The sequence below is a fragment of the Cavia porcellus genome, unplaced genomic scaffold (genome assembly GCF_034190915.1).
Source record: "Cavia porcellus strain 051 isolate PalLab524CR breed Dunkin Hartley unplaced genomic scaffold, mCavPor4.1 scaffold_31, whole genome shotgun sequence".
Classification (NCBI taxonomy): Eukaryota; Metazoa; Chordata; class Mammalia; order Rodentia; family Caviidae; genus Cavia; species Cavia porcellus.
Genome location: NW_026947514.1, coordinates 25,120,482 through 25,141,704, shown reverse-complemented (window position 1 = coordinate 25,141,704; position 21,223 = coordinate 25,120,482). Strand labels below are relative to the sequence as shown.

The 21,223-nt window shown below is 47.4% G+C and overlaps 3 protein-coding genes across 7 annotated transcripts in view; 2 read left to right on the top strand and 1 right to left on the bottom strand.

The window, feature by feature from the left end:
• Pomt2 (protein O-mannosyltransferase 2) overlaps positions 1-1,876 on the bottom strand; it is a 41,409-nt gene extending 39,533 nt beyond the window's left edge. Inside the window, exon 1 of the mRNA XM_003472446.5 lies at positions 561-1,876. Within this exon, the coding sequence (XP_003472494.4) occupies positions 561-1,318 (758 nt within the window). The 5' untranslated portion in view covers positions 1,319-1,876. The remainder of the gene's footprint in view (positions 1-560) is intronic.
• On the top strand, positions 1,100-17,925 carry Gstz1 (glutathione S-transferase zeta 1). 5 transcript variants are annotated; one of them, XM_063241571.1, is made up of 9 exons: positions 1,100-1,282; positions 9,583-9,634; positions 12,479-12,546; positions 13,098-13,178; positions 13,474-13,599; positions 15,421-15,499; positions 16,080-16,132; positions 16,819-16,868; positions 17,524-17,925. In XM_063241571.1, the coding sequence occupies exons 1-9, from the start codon at positions 1,268-1,270 to the stop codon at positions 17,648-17,650; spliced, it is 651 nt and encodes a 216-aa protein (XP_063097641.1). In that variant the 5' UTR covers positions 1,100-1,267; the 3' UTR covers positions 17,651-17,925. The 5 variants fall into 5 exon arrangements, with proteins under 5 accessions (XP_063097641.1, XP_063097640.1, XP_063097639.1 ...); XM_063241570.1 differs by lacking the exon at positions 1,100-1,282 and adding an exon at positions 9,172-9,285; XM_063241569.1 differs by lacking the exon at positions 1,100-1,282 and adding an exon at positions 9,358-9,471.
• A 190-nt stretch (positions 17,926-18,115) lies between these two features.
• LOC134474267 (small ribosomal subunit protein eS12-like) lies at positions 18,116-20,447 on the top strand. Its single transcript, XM_063241574.1, has one exon. The coding sequence runs from the start codon at positions 20,033-20,035 to the stop codon at positions 20,396-20,398; it is 366 nt and encodes a 121-aa protein (XP_063097644.1). The 5' UTR covers positions 18,116-20,032; the 3' UTR covers positions 20,399-20,447.
• Positions 20,448-21,223: the final 776 nt, after the last annotated feature.

Genomic DNA, 21,223 nt, shown 5'->3' with positions numbered 1-21,223 from the left:
GGCGTAACTTTAATGAAATCTGATCATGCATGCTTCAACCCAGTATCCCTTAAGCCAGTGCTGTGTCCTTTACAATAAACTTTCAAGAAAATAAACCTCTTTTCAAGGATAACCTCAGAGCTACTTGCTGGAATCCTTGTCACTACCCCTGTACAGCCATACAATTCAGCTCTGTAGGATGAAAATACCCATTAAAGAATTTCCCTCTCTGCAGATGCCTGAAAACCTTATAGGTGAGGCGCTCAGGCCTTGGAAAATTCTGTACCATGAATTTCCAAATCTCTTCAGAAAGTTCAAAGCATCTTTAGAGGAATCACAATTTGCCAGGTGAGACCCTCCAGTATAACTTGTAAGGCATAAAAACTGCTTCCCTAGATTCTAAGTCCCACTGTCCCCCACCACAACAACCGAGGGACAACCAGAAACTCAGTTTTCCCTCCACGGCGAACCCGCCCCTCAGCCTGTGAAGCCCGCCCCTTCTGCCTGAGGACCAATCACAGGCTGGCGTCCCTCCCTCCCGATTGCCAAGGTGCTCCCCCCCAGCCCCTCCCATCACTCACCAGACGTGCGGTGGCTGGTCCAGACGGTGGAAGCGAGTGGCAAAGGACAGCAGCGTTACCAGAGCCAGCAATGCCTGCCGGCCCACCTCCTCGAAACGCCGCGAGCTCCGACGCGGCGGTTTGGGGCTTCGCGCTGTGGCCTGGATGGCCCCGTCCCGGCCCACAGACCTAGCAGCCCGGGACCCACAGCGGCTCTTCCGAAGACGCAGCTCTGACCCGGCCAGGCCTCTGCCCACGGCCGGCTGCATCCTCCCCCACTTCAGAATGACCCTCCGGTGCGGAGACGCGTTGTGTCTCGTCAGCCGCCCCGTCAAGGAGTCCCAAAGGGGCGGGTTGAGCTGTCCTGGGAAATGTAGTTCCCTGCGCGGGAACCGGAGCGCCGGGCCCCGGCCTCCGGGCGGGGCAAAGAGCGAGGTCTCCGCCCGGGCCGCTAGGAGGCGGCCCGAGGCGCAGAGCATGGCGGGAGAGCGGGAGGGCGACAGGACCGACTCAGAAAACTGCAACTCCCGGCTGCACCGCGCGGGGTAGGAGGGCGGCGGGGCGGGGCTACCCCGAAGCCGTGTGGAAGTCCGTCCCGCACCTCTCCTGGCTTCCCGCAGACTGGACAGCGCTCCGACTCTTGAGCGTTTCACTGGGCTTCGATCGCTGGCGAGTGCTGAGCGGGCACGAACTTTCCTGGCCGGAAGAGTGGTAGCCTGAAGTCCGACATGCAAGCCGGGAAGGTCTGTGCCACGAATCCCCGGAGAAACGTGCAGCATGGCAGGGGTGGGGCCAAGGGTACGCCGTTCAGCCTCGTCCCCGGCCCCCACAACGACTCCCAACCCTCCTTGCGTGCGCCGCGCCTAGCTCGTTCTGCGCCTGCGCTCTGCTTGCCTGTCCCGGCGGACCGCGGAGGGGCTGGTCCGAGGCTCGAGCTTGGTGGAGCGAGCTTCTCGGATTGAGCTCGCGCTTTTGTGTACCTACTTCCTGCCAGCAATTTATGATGTCGTCCAAGGATTATGTCCCTCATCTAGTGGTCCCACACAGCTCTGCGTGCTCGTTTTTCGGCCAGTCGGGCCTAACAGTTAATGGGTGGCCTTCCAGGGATGTTTGATTTTTAAGACAGCACCAGAAGGAGGGAAGGCTGTGGTGCTTTTAATGATGTAGAATTCAGGACCAGGCCACATGGAGACATAGTACCAGAAGAACTTTAAAAGACGCCTTTATTAAGCCATCAGGCCGACAGGAATCTCAGGTCCAAATCATCAGCAGTGATTGGAGTTTTCCAGTCATTTATATGTTTCCAAAAGGAAGTACAAAAGGTGGATAACATAATATCTTACGATTGGTTACAGGATTCTTTGTCATTTGCTAGGCAGAATGAACTATAGAAACAGCAACTAAATGAGGTTACTGTCTTACAACAGAGAAAGAATCCATCATTGTTTGAAATTGGGCAGAGGTGTCCTTGTAGTGATAACTCTGTGGGACTCCGAAGCAACAGAACTTTTCTTCCTGGCTGTGCTACACTCTTGCAGTTGTCACCCCGAGTGCAGAGCTCGCCAGGCTTGTAGCTGTCTAATCGGGAACAGGCAGTGTCTCCCAATCTCATTTTTGAACAATGTTAGAAATATGATTAGTATTAGAAATATGTTTTAAATTGTTCTCTGCATTAAAATAGCGTCTACATTTCCTCTTTCTGTTTTATATGGAAAACTCATTTTCCTCAGTCTTAAGAGGCTGATAGGAGGAAGTGGCCTATAAGAGAAGTTGCTGTATGGCTTCAACTCTTTAGACAGAAACCGAGTCAGAAATTGAATTATATATGGGCCTACAAGCATAATTGTCCAGATGGCCACTATTGACCCAGTGTTCTTGCCCAAGAAGAAGGAAAATCCAGGGACTTACGCCAGGAAGAAGCTCATGGTGCGTTTGTAGCTCTGTTCCAGATACTTTCTGGAGCTGGCAGGAGTTTTTTTTTTTTTTTTTTTTTTTTTTTCATTATTTCTGACTTCTTGGCATAATAATAGCATTCTTCTTCCAAGAAAAGACAAGCGCCTCCATGTTGGACTGTTAGGAGATCTAAAGCCCTTTTATTCTAGAGGGCAACTGCAGCCAAAGAATCTATTTAGTCTTGTAGTGTCTATAGACACTCTATATATTATATTACATGTACATATAAAATATATATTGTGTAATATTAGCAAAATCCGTTATCACTTAATTGTGAGTATTGATGTTGTCCTATGCCCATGGCTGTAGCACTAAGGATTAAGCTCCCTATTATTGTTTTTTTTTTTTTTTTTTTTGTCTTTTTCCTTTTTATCGGTACCGGGGATCGAACTCACGACTGCCTGCTTTCAAGGCAGGCGCTTATGCCGCTGAGCTAAACCCCCAGCCCCTTTTTTTTTTTTTTTTTTTTTGTCTTTTTCCTTTTTATCGGTACCGGGGATCGAACTCACGCTCCCTATTATTGTTGTACCCCTTAGAATAGGCAATATAACAGAGTCACACTTTTGATGTGACTGGTGTGTGTGTAGAGCTTTGTTGACCTGAGTAAACAAGAGCAGTCAGGAACCAGAAAAGCAACTGTATGGAGGCTTATCTTAGCAGTATTAAACACTAAATGAGCTCCTTCAGAGAAGAAAACTTCTATGGGGAGCTGTTAGAGAACCTGAAGTAACAGTCAACATATCTACAATTAGGAGAGGCATTTTGGCCTTTAGAGGAACCCAGGAAGCGGGAGGTATTTTCCCATATCATTGTGGGACAAGGCTAAAGTAAGTGATCAGAGGCACTATAGAATTGAGCTGAGTCTTTTTGGTTAGGCCCAGAGCTTGATTGGTAAGAAATGAAAGGGGTACTGTTGGGAGCTATTGAAACTGGAAATTGAACACACGTGCAGGCACAGCATGGCGCAGCCAGCCTGAGAGCAAAGAGATGTCTCTAACGGCAAGATAAGGTCACAGTTGAGGAGACCTGACTCCAACTCCAATTAACTAATAAAGACTAGCTACAAGCATTTCATTCCTGTAGTGAAATGCAACATGGAGATGATCTCATAATAGTTCTAAATTAAAACATTATTTGTTACTTGGCAAAGTCCTTGAACCACTCCCAAGTTCTATTCAGTTTCCTGTGTTTTCCATTCTAACCCCTTGTTTGAAAAAACTAAATAAATACCACCTGCCCAGAGACATTCCTTGTCTTAGCTACCAGTCTCAAACTGCAGAGGGTTTTGATCCTTCTGAAGCCCTAAAATCATACCACTTATTTATTTAGGCCTTCGCCATACACTCATTTGAGAGCCCGGGATCTAGGCCAGGTCCCTGATAGGGTACACAGAGCCAGTAATCATTACCCAACTCTGGACTTACACCTTAATCTGGAGGGTGTTATTAACCAAGCACAGGATGTCGGGAGTCTAAGATCTGTGTGATTAGCAACAAATACAGAAGCCAATGGGAGCAATGGAAGTCTTGGAAAAGGAACTCTAGTGTGAGATGGGGTTACCCACACCTTTATGATTTTTTAAAACAATCCATGGATTTCGTCTCTGTCCATCTATCTGGACTCATTTGGTGACTTGATGACCAGTCTTGATGGGAGGGATCTAAAATAGTGTACTGCAAGGGATTACAAGTTCCCCATTGGCAAATTGAACTCAGGAGGAGCTGGGTTATAAAACTGTCTTTAGTTTCAGCCCATTTTATGACACAGTCCCACCTTGGACAGAATTCAGATGGAAAAGGAGGTTTGCAGTACATGCTGGTTTGTCACCATTCTGAACAGTCATACTTATTTGGAGCAATATTTTTATTTCCAATCTAATCATCCCTATCCTATGGAATAGCAATGGTTTGTCCAACTTACTGTTATATTGAGCTGGGCATGCATCAAAATAAAGGTATACGTTAAGGTGAAAAGGATTCCATCTGGTCTGATTAAGAGTCACAACAGACTTGACCCATAAATTTGAATTTTGAATTCCCATTGTCCTGAATTATTATGTTTCCAGTATGTTTAAGCAGGTTAGCCACAGGAAAATCATTGTAAACAGTTAAGAGTGCTTAGTCCAGTAATTCTAATCTTTGCCAGAACTCCCCAATCTTTTGGGGACATAGTCTAACCTGCAACAGTAAGCCCCAAGACTAACAGGAGGAAAAGACCAGGAATTCAGTAGGACAGCAGTACATTGAGGCTATAGATATTGCAGTGTACAGTGCCCAAATGGGATGACAAGAGAAGGGCTTTAAGTGTGTAACATTAGTAATCTTCAGAGAAGCTGTTTTACCAGAGTAGACCTTCCACCGGGCATCAAGATGGGCCCTCTTGGCTCTGGAATGATGAATCCAGGGCCGAATCTGTCAATTTTTGATGTCCTATCTGTTTTTGAGTTGCCCGAGCCAGCAACCAGAATGTCAGCCTGGCTGTCTATATACATATATAAGAGCTGGGTTTGTTTGTTTGTTTGTTTGTTTTCCTCCTAAGTTATCACATTGTCCACTACTTTGTCTGTTGGCTTGAATTGCCTGTTTCAGTTTCAAATCAGAGTCCCTTTGTTTTGGGCTGACCAGTAACTGCTGTCCATTGTGGGTTTGAGTCATGGCTAGACCCATCAGTACATCTGGTGTCAGCCAGAGGTCCCTCTATTTATTTATTTATCTATTTTTTATTTATTTTTATAAGGACTAGAGGCTGTGTCTTGTAGTCTGTCTTTCCAGACAGTGTGCCAGTTTGGCTACTAACAGGCTGAGAAGGAGGCCCACTGTTGGAAGTGTGTCCCCCAGTGCATGAGAGTGGGAGCTTGAGTCATTCCATTCTTGGGATGGGCTATCTCTACCCATTTTTTGATCTCCTGATTCCTCATAGGCATGTAAAGCAGCAGTTAACATTGCTGTTTTTTAATTAGATAGTGCTGGCTCTGAGCCACCTGTGACCAAAACCAAAAGTGTGCTTTTATTTTCCCTGTTTTGGTCATAGGCCTCAGCCAAATATCCATTGTCATCCACATTTACAGTTAGGGTAAATGGCGGGTTGGATTTAATGACTCATAGGGCTTGCATCTATGTAATAGCCCTCTTTTAAATCCGGTAAAACAGCTTTCATTGTGTCTGTCCAGCAAGCAGCTTTCATTGCATCTGTCCAGCCTCATTTTGTGACCCCTTGTAGTGATCTGATACAAAAGGTACAGAATAGCTAGGTGCAGTATACCTGTCAAAAGCTAGCATGCCCATGTACGTCTGTAATTGGCATACTGTCATGGTTCTGGTCTTACCCAACCATATAACCTCCAAGAATTTGATACATAAACTAGGTCCCTGGATGTTGTTTTTGTTTATGGTTCCCCCCACCATGTCACCTTTTTTAGACAATGCATGGTGGCTTTTAAATCTGTAAGACAATCAGGTTAACATAACATCAATACAAAACAGTGACACAGAGTATAGCTTGGCCCAGGTAGTCAGGTCCTGGGTGACCGGGTCATGACACAAAGTTGGGCTATGCAAATAGCCTTGTGGCAACATCTAGAAGGCCCATTGCCTGTCCTCTGGGGTGAAGGCAACTGGTCCTGACTGCCAGAGACAGGGTGAGACTTCACAGTCATTTGTCATGATTTATCTGGCTTCTGTGTAGGCCATCTAGGGAACTGAAAGGAGTCTGTAAAGGGCATGTTACCTCTTTCTAACTTTCAAGACATCTGTTTTATCTCTTATGACCTCCAGGCGGCTGTATTGTTTCATGTACACAACCCATATGGCCTGTGAGAGAGTTAGCAGTGCATGGTGTGGTGACTACAGTTTTTGCCATGTGAATTTACAACTGGAATTTTTCTTGCTTGGTCCCAAGTCCTGCACCAATCAGTATGTCCATCCACAGTGTGTGTTCAGCAACTGGGGAGACATCATACAGAAGTGGAGAACTTGGTTTATACCCAAAGTCACCTGGGCCTCCTGGACCATGATGTAGCACCATCCGTACCCTTTTATATATTCAATAGATCCTGTAAAATGGTCCATGTTGCCGTACTTCAGCATTGACTCAGTTCCAGTGTCCATCAATGTTAGTACACGTTGTACATTTTGGGGAGAGGACCAGTAAATAGTTTCATATGTGGCCTCATCACTTGGGACTCCCAAGACCCAGGCACCTCAGCTTGCCTCCTAACTGGGGTGAAAGGAGGCTAGTGTCATTTTTTCTGTTTTACTGGGGATATTTTAGCCTTTTGGCCTTGGCCCATTGTCCAGTATTATTTCTCAAGGCCTAACTGTCTCCATAGAGTAAACAACACATCCAAGGCCTGCTTATCTAACTTGTCTGTGACCAGGCTGACAGCCAGCAGGTCCATCCAGATCTGGTTTCCCAACCTTCAGTGGCCTCACAGCTTGTCCTTGGAGGAATGGCTCCACTTATTTAGGGCCCACTTTTTTCTTTACCAGTACAGTTTTTATATAGGTCTCATTTGCCTCGTCTCTCAGGGTATCTAAAGCATCGTGGATTGGGCAATCTATAAAGGGCTGTTACTGACCCAAACATGTCAGCTGCTCACCAGGACCCAAACATGTCAGCTGCTTCTCATCTGGGCTACGGTACTGAAGTATAAACATCATCTGCCCAATGTCCATTTCATGTAGCACAGTTAGCAGGCCTATACAGTGACTTGCTCCAGCAGGTCATCTGGATTCTCCCAAACCAGGCAAGCTGCCACCACCAACCAATTGATCACAGTCTGATGACCTGCTTCTGGCACCATCCTCTGTACATCCTACAGAACCCATCTCATAGAGGGGATGCTGGCTATGCTGGTTATTTGGATCTAGGTTCAATCCCCAACACTGCAAAGTAAATAATAAAGTTATTGTGTTCTTGGCACATACGTTCAGCACTCTGGGAGCTGAGAGGATTGCAACTTTGAACCTAGTCTGGCTAATTTAGTGACTTAGCCATATTGTCACAAAATTTAAAAAATAGTTGGAGCCAGGTGTGATGGCACACTCCTACTTCCATCTACCCATCCTGCAGACTCCCAGCTGGCAGGTATGCCAGTGCACCTTAAAAGTCAGGTTGTAATTGGCAGCCCCTAGGAATCTATCTAGCCCTCAGATGTTGGTTGGCCTACGCAGTACTGAAGGTTCCTGACTTAGGATGGTAGGGAAGGGATGTGTTTGAGGGTGTTGGTCACCCATTGAGGTGACTGGTGTCTAACTAGACTTTAATAGACCAGGTGTTACCATTTATCTTAGGCCTGGTCATTCCCTCTTTATCTTGAGGCCTGGCTTCCAACAGATGCACCTACAGCCAGTTGTAATAGTTTTTACCTTTGCATTCCTCTCCCTCCCCCTCCTGTCCCCTCCTCTCCCTCCCCGTCCTGTCCCCTCCTCTCCCTCCCCCTCCTGTCCTCTCCCTCCCCCTCCTGTCCCCTCCTCTCTCTTTCCTTTCCCCTCTCCCTAGATGTCAATATGCTGAGTTCATGTTGCTAAAAATTGAAGAATGAATCCTAAGGAACAACAAGGGTTAAGAGCAGAATATATTTACTGGAGGAAAGGAAGCTTCTAAAAGAGACAGAAGGGGACCTACAAAGTAGGTTACCCAGGAGCTCACTTCAGGGCAAGCTTTATGGAGTAAAATCACAAAGTGGGTATAAGGTGGGACAAAACTATGGTCAACCAATAAGATTACAGTTATAGGCACTTAGGTAATATTGACCCAGTGGGGAAACAAGTGAGATAGTAAGTCAGGTACAGTAACAAGGACTTTCCCTGGAAGGGAAGGGCCAGAGAGGTTTTGGTCCCCAACCCAAGGTGATTGATCCCTGTTTAGAATGTCAATCATTGCTGTTCATCAGTGGACTAGTATGTTAGTGTAGTCATTCATCTTTTGTTTTGAGATCTGGTCTTTAAGAAATGCCTACCTGACAGCCTGTAATACTTCTACCTGACTTAGCTGCCTATAAAACCACACTGCTGCCCAAGATGGCAGACCTGGCTCTTGTCACTGGGCTTGGTCTTAAGGGTCCCTGTGTCTGAAATAGGGAACCTATCCTGCCCCTTGAAAATAAGTTTGCTGACTTTTGTCATGGAAAGGTTATTTTCAGGACACATCAGTAAGAGACAAAAAAGGTTTATCAGGCAAAGATTTATAATATAGGCTACCCTAAGGGTGGAGTGCTGGGATTAAACAGATGAGGGACCGTACAGTTGGGAACTGTTCTTATGTTTTAGGTAGTGAAAATCTGTGGAATTTGATAATCCATAGTCTTAAGTCTAGTGGGTAGGAGAGAATGGCCCATCCACAGTGAGAAAATGGACTCTTCACGTGAGAAATCCCAAAAAGGTGGGATTCATGTGTCAACGTGAAAAGGAAGGGTCAAACTCATTTGTTGCTAAAAGGGAGTTGCCCAAGTTTACTCTGTTTTGGGAGAAGAAGGAAGGAAAAATTAACTAGGCTTATATTCTGAAGCTTCATTTTATTTTCTTCGAAGTACGGTTTTTAAAATTTTGATTTCCTTTCTCCTTTCTACCTAGTTTTCACTTCTGTCCTATCTCAGCTCCACCAGGAGCATGAGCAAACTTTGAGGTTGGCAAGAGCAGCCCTTTTTGACCAGAGTCAAAGTTCCTGTTAAGAGCAGGTCCCTTATTGGCTCAGGGGACACACCCCTTCAGGGTTCTTCCCGCTACAGCTCTATGAGAAGGACATTCCTCCAGAGACCAAGGGTCACCCCAGCACCATGACTGAGTCCAGCAAGGTGAGGCAGGCACTTGCTCCTCCCCCCCCCCCCCCGTAGAGCCACTGCACCCTCAGGAACTCCTGCCAGTGTAACTGGGAACCGAGGGGGTCTCACATGACCCTCAGGGCCCCTTACCCAGAAAGCTCTGAGTCAGTTGCCTAGATGGCCCTGAGAAAGAAGGTTCTGCATAATGTGAAGAAACAGGTGGCTCAGAGGTCCCAGGCTGGTGTCTGAAACTTCTTTTCTGGCGAGTTCCAGAGGCTAGAAACCCACCCGGCCTGGATTAACATATGCCCTTACCTTCTCTCTCCTCAGCCTATTCTCTATTCCTATTTCCGAAGCTCCTGCTCCTGGAGAGTTCGAATTGGTAAGTGCTGGGCACATGGCTAGGGTGAGGTGGAGAAACCTCGGGCACAAAGCTGGCCTGGAACAAAAGGGGTACTCAGGCAGGGAGGGTTTCACCCTGCAACCTGCGTGTCCGGTCACCTAGATCCCTTACTCAGGAAGTCCTAGGATAGCAGGACCAGAGGATAGCTGGTAGAAGGAAAGGGACTTCTACTTCTGCATACTGCTCTCAAAGGCCCCTTAGCAACCGTGTTTAAAGCAGGTTCATAAAATCCAGAGCATCCTGGTAACGGCAGGGAAACAGCTGGCCTCCCTCAATTCTTACTTGATCTGGCAAATTAAACCAAACAGGTTGTGTTAACTACAGAGGCTTTAGAGGAACAGAAACTAGGGTGCTCTCCTTTAATCTTAAATTGGACCCTTTTCTGTCTCCTTGCCAAGGGTTATAGCCACAGCAGCTCATATTGAGAAAGAGCTTGGTGCTGGGTGTTTTTTTTTTTTTTTAATTATTTTGATTGATTGATTGAGACAGGGTCTCATTATATAATTCAGGCTGAACTTGAACTTATTATGTAGCCCAGGCTGATCTCAAACCCATAGTGATCCTCCTGCTTCAGCCTCCTGAGTGCTGGGGTTACAGGCAGATGCCAATACGTCTGGCCATGAGTGTTTTTGTGTACCTGATACTCTTTCAACCTCAACCACCTTAAGAGGAGGGGCCATTATTGCTCCTATTGTGCAGATAAGGGAATTGAGGCACAGGAGGGTTTTTGTTGTTTAGTTTTGGATAATTTTATTTATTTTTTATTTTATTTTTTGGTCTTTTTGAGACAGGGTCTCTCTATGCAGTTCAGGCGTTGAGCTCACTTTGTAGCCCAGGCTGGTCTTGAACTAATAACAATCCTCCTGTCTTAGCCTCCCGAGTGCTGGGATTACAGGCATGAACCATCAAGCCTGGCTTATTTTTTTTTAATTTTTAAGAGAATAAAAACAACAAAATGATGTAGGATTTCAAAACTAGATAGAAGGAAATTAACAATGGTTATTATATTACATATTGTTATTTTCAAAATAGCTGCTCAGATTACCAGATGTAGGCATGCAAAATTGATCAATATAAGCATGAACTGCTCCTTTCCATGAATAGAATTAGTATATAATTATCTTAGCTATTTTGCATGAATATATATGTATATAAGTATACATATATAAATATACATTTTTTTATTTTAAAGAAGTATAGAAAATAGGAAAAAAAATAAATCTAACCATGAACAAAACAGGTTAGTCAAATCATTACAATGGTTGATACATTATATGTTATCTTTGTACTATAAGATATAGGCATGATATCTTGTTCTAACAATATTAGCACAAAACTTTATTTTCAAGGAAGCTAAAAGAAGCTAGCTGTATAGCTATCCAATCTTGGGTATACATGTAGTTTTTCCTTTTCCCTTTCTTCTTTTCCCTTTTCCCCCATCAGTTTGTCTTTGAATAGTTTCTTCCCTATTCACAATCTCTATTGTACATTTACATCCCACAGGAGCATTAAATAACTTTCTACCGCCATGCAGCTAATGAGGGGTATAGCTGGAGTTTGAACAAAATAATCTGACTACAGAACTCATATTGTTAGGTTTGCTTTGGTTCTTAGGATCAAATCCAGGGCCGAGCATGCTAAGCTTTAGCACTGAGCTACAGTCCCAGCCAGAGCCCACGCTTTTAACTGCTACACTTTGCTGCTTGTCACATGGTGAAACTGTGGCACAGAGACCCATTACTTACCCAAGGTCACACAGCTAACAAATAAATGCAGTGAAATTTGACCCCGAGCAGCCAGTCTCAAAAGCTTGGCTCTAACTGCAAAGCCATCTTCAGTAGCACCCATCCCTGTCCCCATGATCCCACAGTGAGTTTTGGCATCAGTAAGCAGGAGCATGGGATGCCAGGAGAAACTCCTCCAAGAACATCTCCTTTCCATGGGTGCAGAGTCTCTGCCCTTGCTGAGCCAGAAGCCAGAGCTATGGGAATGCTACTCAAGGGGCCCGCTTGCCTCGGCCTCTCCCTCTGCACCCCAGCCACACTCGCTGTCCCACTGTCCCAATGTCCCACTGTCCGAGTGGAGCTGACCAGCACCTCAGAGGACGCTGGCCTATCCCAGGATCCCCTTACTCTGTGACATGCCCCATTCTCCCTTACTCCTTTGGAGCAGCTACTACCATATCTTAAAACCCACGTGTATATGCAGTCTTCTCCACTAAGGGTACACCAGACATTTTTACCCTCACCTTGCCAGGGGATGGAGAGGACACCTGCCCGCCAGAGTCACCACAGTGCTCTAAGACCACCAATGAGGCTGCTGCCCACCTTGAATCTAAAGAGCCCTGAGAACAGAGAGGATGGTTCTGAAAGGTTCTGCTCTTAGTAAAGAGTTTTATTAAACCGGTACGCCCTGCATGAACCCCAAGCATCTTCCCTTGGCCCCTAGATGCCCTACTAAGGGAATATTGCACATCCCCAATAAAAATACCCTGCTGTCTGCTGTTCAAGGTCCAGGAGGGGCACAGGTGAATGGGACACACTGTTGTTCCCAGGAACCTGCAGTGGCTCAACTCATAGTGCCACCCAGGGAGCACAAGCCCTGTAGGAGGCCCAGAGAATGACACAGGCACAGTGTTGCACATGTGGCATAGATAACGGGTAGTGACAAGGAAAGCGGAGAGAAGGGGACAGTGCCATGCTGGGTCTTGCTCACCAGCAGTATAGAGAAACTAGCTTTCAGCAGCCTAATGGCACTCCAGGAAGGGTTCTTCGGGGTGTAGCCTGAAGTGATTTCCTGATCTTTCTATGTGGTTTCTCCTAGCGTTGGCATTGAAAGGCATCGACTATGAGACAGTGCCTGTCCACCTTATAAAAGATGGGGGGCAGCAGGTAAGGAGGCTGCTCCCAGACCGCAGGGTGAAGCTGGGCCTTGGAGAGTAGCCTGCCTGGGAGGTGCGGGGGAGGGGAGCCTGTCTCCAAGAAGCACACCTCTGTCCCGCGGTCTCTATGGCTGAGAGCACTGCTGGCACTCTTGTGGGACAAGGTAGTAAGTTGTGCAGCAAGAGGGGCCTGAGGACAGGCCTTTGTTCCAAGCTCAGTACCACACCCTGAGAGCTCTAGTGCTTCACTGCATGTTGGTGAGTGTCGAGTGGGACCTTGCCACATATTGGGCTCCATATGTAGGAGTTGCCTTGGTGGTCATAGTATAAGATGCAGAGAAAACCTCATAGCCAGGCCATTAGGATGAAGTCTATAGCTCAGAAGCTGCTAGGGTTTGAGGTACTGCATGGATCTGCCAGGGGTTACCTTAGAGTCAGGAGCTAGGACCTTCCCTAGACAAATATGGATGGGTGGCAGGTCTGGGGTTTTCCTGCTTGCTTTTCTGTGTGCTAGCCAACTCAGGCGAGAAGACCCAGCCCACCATGACCTGGTCTCCACAGTTCTCTGAGAAATTCCAGACACTGAATCCCATGAAGCAGGTGCCAACACTGAAGATTGATGGACTCACCATAAGTCAGTCAGTGAGTATGGAGCAGTCCTGTGAATGATAGGACCAGGTATCTCTTCCTTACCTGTATGTGGCTAAGGCACCTATAGTAGAGGCTCAATAAATACTAGTCAGAGGGAGGTTATTCTGGGAGATGAGCAGGGAGTGGGGCTTATGGGAAACCAAGTTGTGCAGGACAAGGTCCAGAAAGCCTTTGTAGGGCTCCAGCTGAAGTGTGTGGAAGAGAAGGTGGCACTAGAGGAAGAGCTTTCTGGCCCTGCCCTTGTGGTTTGGGGGTCCCAGGCTCTCTCAGTGCCCTCTCTGGACAGCTGGCCATCATTGAGTACCTGGAGGAGACTCGGCCCACTCCACGACTCCTGCCTCAAGACCCAAAGAAGAGGGCCAGTGTGCGCATGATTTCTGACCTCATCGCTAGTGGCATCCAGCCCCTGCAGGTGAGGCACTCGCACCTTCACACCCTTGCCCACCTTCCACACTCATGCCCTTGCACACTCGCTATAGCAGATCCACTGCGAGGTACCCAGCGTGGGGGTGGAGGTGGAAGGAGGACAGAGAGGAACTCTCAGAGACTTTGACCTAGACCATATGGCAAAAAGCAGCAGGATTCAAGAAAGTCCTCCATGCTAATAGGTCCCTAGTGGTGTTCCAGGAAGCCCTAGGTCTCCAAGGACGCATCCATAGGTGGTGAAAGGTCCAGAGTGGCAGGGGAGGAGCTGAACAGGCTCAGGTCCAGGCTCCCAACGCTTAACCCAAGCTGCCTCCTTCTCTTCTGTTCTCTGTTATGTACATTTCATACCTCATTTTATTACACTTGGTGTTATTATGCTTTAAAGGTTTGTTTTTGTAGTTTTTATTTTTGTTTTTTTAGGGGTTTCTTGCTTTTTTTTTTTTTTTTTTTTTTTGGTACTGGGGATCAAACTCACGACCTTACACTTGCCAGACAGGTGTTTGTGGCACTGAGCTAAACTCCCAGCCCTGTTTTTGTTTTTTTACCATTGAAAGTTGTGTTAGTTGACTTAGTCTGATCACCAAGTAAGTCTAATGGTGCCATTTGTCCAACATCTCAGATAATTGTTAGCACTGTTTTTTTTTAAACCATAAAGCATTTTAAAAATTAAGCTATGTACTTGTTTTTTTTCTGGTACTGGGAGTCGGACTCAAGACCTTGTTTGCCAGGCAGGTGCTGTGCAACTGAGCTGTATCCCCAGCTGTGCTTTTTTTTTTTTTGGACATAATGTTACTGCATGGATAGTAGACTAAATAGTGTACAATGTTAACACAATTTTGTGAGTATGAAAACAAAAAGTCTGCACGTCTTACTTTATTGCCATGTTTGCTTTACTGTCAGGGTCTAGAACTAAGTCTGTGATATCTCAAAGTGTGTTTAAATTGAGGGTTTCATAGTTGTTTTCTTAGTACTGAGGATTGAACCCAGGAGCTTTGCACCGAGCTGCATACTTACCCCTTTTTAAGTAAAGGTCTCACCAAGTTGCTACATTGCCCAGGCTGGGTTCAATCTTATGATGTCCTTGCCTCAAGCCTCCCAGAGTCCTGGGATTGCATTCATTCTTGGCTGGATGTTTTTTAAATTTTTCATTGGTGGGACAGAAAAGCAGATGTTACAACTATTCTTTTGTATCAACTCCTGATATTTTGAGAAAATAGCCCAGAAAGGTGGGGTGACTTTGCTGAGTAACACAGCTATGCAGTAGCAGGGCAGAAGTCAAAGCCAGGATGTCCACTCCCATGTCATCTTGCTGTTTTAACACAGCAGACTGCTGCAGACCCACATCACATTTACCGATGAGGAAATAGAAGCAGAAGGGGTACAAGGGTGCACCAGACTCTAAACCTCTGTGCCCCTCCTCTCTGCAGCCCCAACCTGCACTGAATTCCTTCTCTTCAGAAGGGACCAAGTAAGGAATACACATGGGTTTGAGAGCATGGGTTTGAAGGAAATGAGCCTCAAGTAATGGTCACACCTACCGTAGCCGTGGTGGTGTCCTACGTCCCTATCTTTGCACAGGGCGTTCAGGCAGCTCGGGCCCCTGCAGCAGCCTGAGAAGGTGGCTGCTGGGATAACTTCCTTGCTTCAACTTCAGGGCTGTGATGGCACCAAAGGTCCATGGAGCCCAGGGGAGGGGTGAACCAGAGCAAGAGCCTGAGGCAGATGGGAGCCCTAAGGGGACGATCTGGGCCAATGGGCAGGCCCAGGCTAGTCTGAAAACACCAGAGATTTTCCTTGTGCTGTGCAGAACCTGTCTGTCCTGAATGAAGTGGGAACGGAGAAACAGCTGTCCTGGGCTCAGAAGGTCATCAGTTCTGGCTTTAATGGTGAGTCTTCACTTCTGTGAGCTGCTTAAAGGTCACTTGAAGTGACCTTCAGAAAAATGACCCTGGAGCACAGGGCCCTGAGCATCCACCAGCCTCCCAGGCCGTTTTGGTCTTGGCAGTGGCACTGATGAGGGCAGGGCTAGGAGGCAGCAGACTGGGCAAGCATTCAAGCCTGGCTTCAAGCTCCAGCACTTCTGGGAATCTCAGTACGGGAGGTCCACAGTCCTGCAGAACTGGATGATGGCCCATCTTCTGCTTCCTTGCCCACTCAGGTCAAACCAAGACCAGCAAAAGCCTGGACCTGTCAGTCTGAGAGCTGTCAGTCTGAGAGCAGTCTGAGAGCCTCATTCTGAGAGCTGAGGCCTAGGCCGGCTACAAGTCTCATCCACTCCACTTAAGCAATTGTGGCTGGACATGAGGAGCCAGGCTTGTCCCCAGAAACTCTTCACTCCTGGCGGTGACAAATTTTCTAGTACCTAAGCCCCATCACCACTTATTGCATAACTACAGAGGCCAAGGCTCAGAAAGGCTGATGTGTCCTTTCTGTGCCCAGAGTGAGGTGACTGTGTTTTCCCCACAGCTCTGGAGCAGATCCTGCAGAGCACAGCGGGGAAGTGCTGCATAGGAGATGAGGTAGGTGTCCCCATACCTGCTCACCAGGCCTCCTCCTGCAGCCTTTGGGCTGCCCTTCTCTCCCATGCAGACTTAGCCATCTCCTCCTCCTCAGGTAGCCAGGATTCATGGCTTCCTGCAGAGGCTTATGCAATAGCATGCTAAATCTCCTCTTGTCAAGATCTCTAGCTAGGCAGTCAGCTATGGGGAACTCCTAGCTGCTCCTGAGCTACCCCAAGAGGAAGTGAGGTATCCATGTCAGAAGACTGCCCCTCCAAGACAGCCAGTAAGCCAGGCTTTGGCTGAGGAGTTAGACTAGAGTTCTGAGACTCTAGGATTCAGGTACTCTTTAATGCTACAGGCTTTGGCTCTGAGTTCTGGTTGTTTGGCTCCTGAGGCATCTGCTCCCTGCTGGGAACCCTCACTAAGTGTGTGGCACAATAACATCACCAAGGGAATTAAACTTTCTCTGGCCACCCACATTGTTGATTGGCTTGGGCAACTGGAGCTCAGCCTGGAAGAGGCAGTGTGGCTCCGGGTACCCAGCCAGACAATCCAGAGGAGACAGCGGTGAGGGCGGGTGGTAGGGATGGGTGGAAGAGCCTAGGCAGTTGGGAACATCAGGGGCTGGCACCCTCTATGGTCACCATGGTTACACTGAGTCTGGGGTGCGCACCCCAGCACAAACCCATCGGATCCCCTTTCAGGTATCCATGGCTGATCTGTGCTTAGTGCCTCAGGTAGCAAACGCTGAAAGGTAAGAGAGCCCTGCTGTCCTCCCTTCTGCTTCCATCCAGAGGGGCCTCCCATTTCAGCTACTGTGTAGCATTTCATGTAAACCCTTTCTGACTGGCCAAGGGGCCCACTGTGTTGGACTACAGCAACCACCTTGGTCCTAAAGAGACAAGGTGGAAAAACATCAGTGAAATGTCCTACTGAGCTCATTGTACCCCAGGTGATCCCGTAAGGCAATCCCTGCTCCTAAGAGAAAGTGGCTCTGCAAGAGCCGGCCATCCCAGGTCTGTGCTTTACAGAGAGCTCTGCCTGTTTTCCTCTACCAGCCCTTCAGTTGCATGTGAGTGAGTACCTCTCTGGAAGGCACCTTGCCGAGCTAGGTGTTAGGGATATAGAAACATATACCCCCAAGAAGCTGGTACTAGGTTTGGTACATAGTGGGTCTCAATAGAATTATTGCTTAGATAGAAGAAACAGTAGGTAACAGAATGCCAAATGATACCACACAAGACCAACCATCCCCAGAAAGCTACTTGTGCACAAGGGTCCGCACAGCAGGGCAGCTTCCTCATCATTCCCTGGTCAGCTCATAGTCTTTATCTAGCCCTGCCTCCTTTCCCTTCACTGCCTACTCTGTCCATGAAAACTCTGCCTTACAAGGTGCTTCTCTCCCACAGGTTCAAGGTTAATCTCAACCCCTACCCAACCATCAGTCGCATCAACAAGACACTGCTGGCCTTGGAGGCCTTCCAAGTGTCTCACCCCAGCCGGCAGCCAGATACACCTGCTGAGCTGAGGGCCTAGCTCCCAACCCTGCCCCACTGGCACAAGGCAAGGTAGAGGAGCAGGCAGGTGCTGGGTGGGCTGAGACAAGTGAGTCATAAGTGGTGAGGCAGGAGACTTGAACCCTAGCCTTTGGATCTGAACTGTAGCTGTGGGTCTGCTTTCCCCCTGAACTTCGTTCTGCCTCAATCCCATAATCTGTCAAATGTCTGAAATGTTACCTGCTATCTGTATCATGGTATCACCGTGAAGACAAAATGAAAATGTGGATTAAAATGCCTGGTAAGTTTACCAAAGCACCTTGAGAAACCCTGGACTCATTTTCTCATCCCTTATTAACAGTACTCCAGAGAAACGTTCACATTGCAGTTTGGTCATTCCCAGCCCGCCAGATTGTTGAGTATACGGAGCTGGGGTCCAGATGATGAACATTGCCTTTAATTGGAATCTGTGTGCCTAACTCAGGAAGTTAGCCAGCCACTTGGCTGCCCTGAAAGCCAGAGACAGAGAAGAAAAATAGCGCAAAGGCCTGCTTGAGAAACAGGATCCAGGAAAACAAATACAAGAAGCAGGAAAGAAAGCACGTAGCAGCCCACTGAATTCCCAGGGTTAGACTTGTCCCACTCCAGCCCTGAGAGGCAAGATAACCTCATATGCATCATTCTTAGACCAGTCTGCATTAGCAGTTAAATAAACCCGGTTACAAATGGGCCTGGGAGTGAGGGGCAGACTCCTCAGGGGAACACAAACAGCAGTTTGAGCTCAGGAGACCAGTGGCAAATCACCATGGGCTGTGCTGGGGGAACAAGCCCCGGGCTTGGCAGTCTTGGGCAGAACTGGGACCACCTCGGGGCAGAGTTGTTGTAGGAAGACTGGTGAAACAAAATGAGCTTTTGGGACCTACTTGAGATTTCAGTTTCTCCTGTCCAGCTTTCCGACAGCTAAGGTTTATGTGTCTGATTCAAATGGAAGCCACCTTTCAACCACTCATCCCTTTTCTCCAGCTCAGCCCCAGGGCACCCGGTTTCCCTGCATTTTGGTCATGTGGCCTCTCTTCTCAAAAGGACCTGGGTTCCAAATCTAGAATGACCAAAGTGAGCCACTCTTTTCGCCAAGGCAGGTTTGTCCCAGCAAACCCAAACGTAGAAAGGCAGATAACAGAGGACGATGATGGAGGAGACTCAGCAGTATTCCTGCCCTGCTCTGCTGCTATCTGCTAACTGCTTCCTTAATTACTGTAGATTTGTTTGGCTACATAAAACGCCCTTGTTCTTTCCACAAGAAACTTCTACTTGACAAAAGACTAAGCTCAGCCCAGAAATCAGGAATTGTCACCTGATGTAGATGTCTGAAACGAGGGTGGCTTTTTTAAAAGGAGTTCCAATTTGGTGAGGAGAAAGAAGGCCCCATCTTCAGGTGTACTCCTGCAACAACTGTTGTATCATATGTCCCTGGACCTGGAAAGGCAGCAGGAGCAGAGGAGCAGTAGGCCAACTTGAGGGGTGGCTTGGCCACCTGGGCTACCACCGCCACTCTCCTAAAATAGGGAGGCAGCTGGCTCTGCCCCTGGCCAGCACGAGCTTTCATGAGCCCATCTTACCCTAAAGGATTTCTAGCACTGCTTGGTACCAGGTTCCCCTCAACTTTTACTCAGTCTCCAAAGAACAGAAGTGCAACAGACATCTGCAAGAGAGAGCTAGACAGAATCCACATCTGGGACAAGGTACAGAAACACAGACAACCTGAGGCCCCTCCTCCTGCCCTATATGATTCTGGAAAGAACTAGACCTAATGAGGGATGGCCTATTCCAAGAATAAAATAATCTTGATGCGTGGACTACTCCAGGTAGCAGTGACCTAGCCTTTTCTTCTGTTCAGTCTGCCCACATGCAGGGAGCCCTCCCAGGTGACCTAGCCCTTACAGGCTAGAAGCTAGGATGTGTGCAGGTGTGGCCATAAATACAACACATCATGGCTCCTGCTCTTGCTGTATGTCCCTGCACTTACTCCTTGAAGTTTAGCTGGCTCTAATCCTATCACTCAACTTTGTATATCTGTTGTTTATCTTCTTGCCTACCTGTTCCAAGGTGACTTGCAGGAGTTGACTTAATTTAACTCAAATTAGGTCACCTCTTAGTATCAGAATACAGTATTAAGCTGTTTAACCTGGGAGCCCATCAATTACCTAAAACTAATGGCAAAAGTATTATGGATCTTAAGGAAGTATTAATCAGGTAAAGAGGTGATACAATCTCCTTAACAAACAGTCATTTAAAAAAACTTCCCGCTCTTTTCCCTGCCGCCACCGAGTGGCATGGAGGCGGAGGGTCGGTGTGTTCCAAGATTCAACTTCACCCATAACTCGCCACCACGGACGAGGAAGGCATTGCTGCTGGAGGTGTAATGGACATCAATACTGCTTTACAAGAGGTGCTGAAGACCACGTTCATCCACGATGGCCTAGCATGTGGCATTCAGGAAGCTGCCAAAGCCTTAGACAAACGCCAAGCTCATCTTTGTGTGCTTGCATCCAACTGTGATGAGCCCATGTATGTAAAGCTAGTGGAGGCCCTTTGTGCTGAACACCAGATCAACCTCATTAAGGTTGATGACAACAAGAAACTAGGGGAATGGGTGGTCCTCTGTAAAACTGACCGAGAGGGGAAACCCCGCAAAGTGGTGGGTTGCAGTTACGTGGTGGTTAAGGACTACGGCAAAGAATCTCAGGCCAAGGATGTCATTGAAGAATATTTTAAACGCAAGAAATAAATAAATAAAAATTTTGGCTCACTTAAAAAAATAAAAAAACTTCCCCTCATCTAATGTTCATTTTATATATTTTCCCCCTAGTTTGGGTCCTGTAGCTCAACAAGTATTCTGATATGTAAGAGTCAGTCCTGAGCTGAGGGTAGGCAGGGAACAAATGCTATAGCTTTTCCTCTGGATCCAAATCCAGTCCCAATCCTAACACCTGGGGAAGAGAACTGGGGAAGTCAATGGTGGAAATCCCAGTTGGAGCTAGAGAAGACGAGACAAGCTGTCGCTGCTGATGTAGTAAGGCAGGGAAAGGGGGAGTCTTCTTCCTTCACCTGTTCTATCCATTCCCTTAACAGACCGGGTGATACCCACCCACACTGGGGAGGGCCGTCTGCTCTACTGAGTGCACCCAGTCAAGTACTAATCTCATTAGAAACATCCTCCTGGGGCTGGGGATTTAGCTCAGTGGCATAAGAACCTGCCTTGCAAGCAGGTGGTCGTGAGTTCGATCCCCGGTACCGGCAAAAAAAAAGAAACATCCTCCCACACAATCCAGGATAACGTTTTATCTGGGTACTCTGTGGCCTAATCGATCTGACGTAACCATCACACCCTCCTTTCTTGATTCCCTTAAAGCCAGACAAACCTATCCTCTACAAAACCAGAAAGATGTCTAAGCCAGATAAACTCAGGGCTCCTTTGCAGTAACTTACCTGGAAAGCGCTAGGTTTTTGCAGGGATCATCAGTTAGGTGCACCCCCAGAGGAAGTAACTAAACATTAACCTTTGGTTCTCAGACACACTGGTATTGGGAGGACAGTAGTCTATCTCCTCAGA

Bases quoted from the DNA above. Each gene is read 5' to 3' on its own strand.
- Gstz1 (XM_063241568.1), top strand. From the start codon at position 9,430: ATGGCCCTGAGAAAGAAGGTTCTGCATAATGTGAAGAAACAGGTGGCT. The intron at 13,600-15,420 runs GTGAGGCACTCG...TGTGCTGTGCAG, and splicing joins GTGGCATCCAGCCCCTGCAG to AACCTGTCTGTCCTGAATGA. The intron at 15,500-16,079 runs GTGAGTCTTCAC...TTTTCCCCACAG, and splicing joins CATCAGTTCTGGCTTTAATG to CTCTGGAGCAGATCCTGCAG.
- LOC134474267 (XM_063241574.1), top strand. From the start codon at position 20,033: ATGGACATCAATACTGCTTTACAAGAGGTGCTGAAGACCACGTTCATC.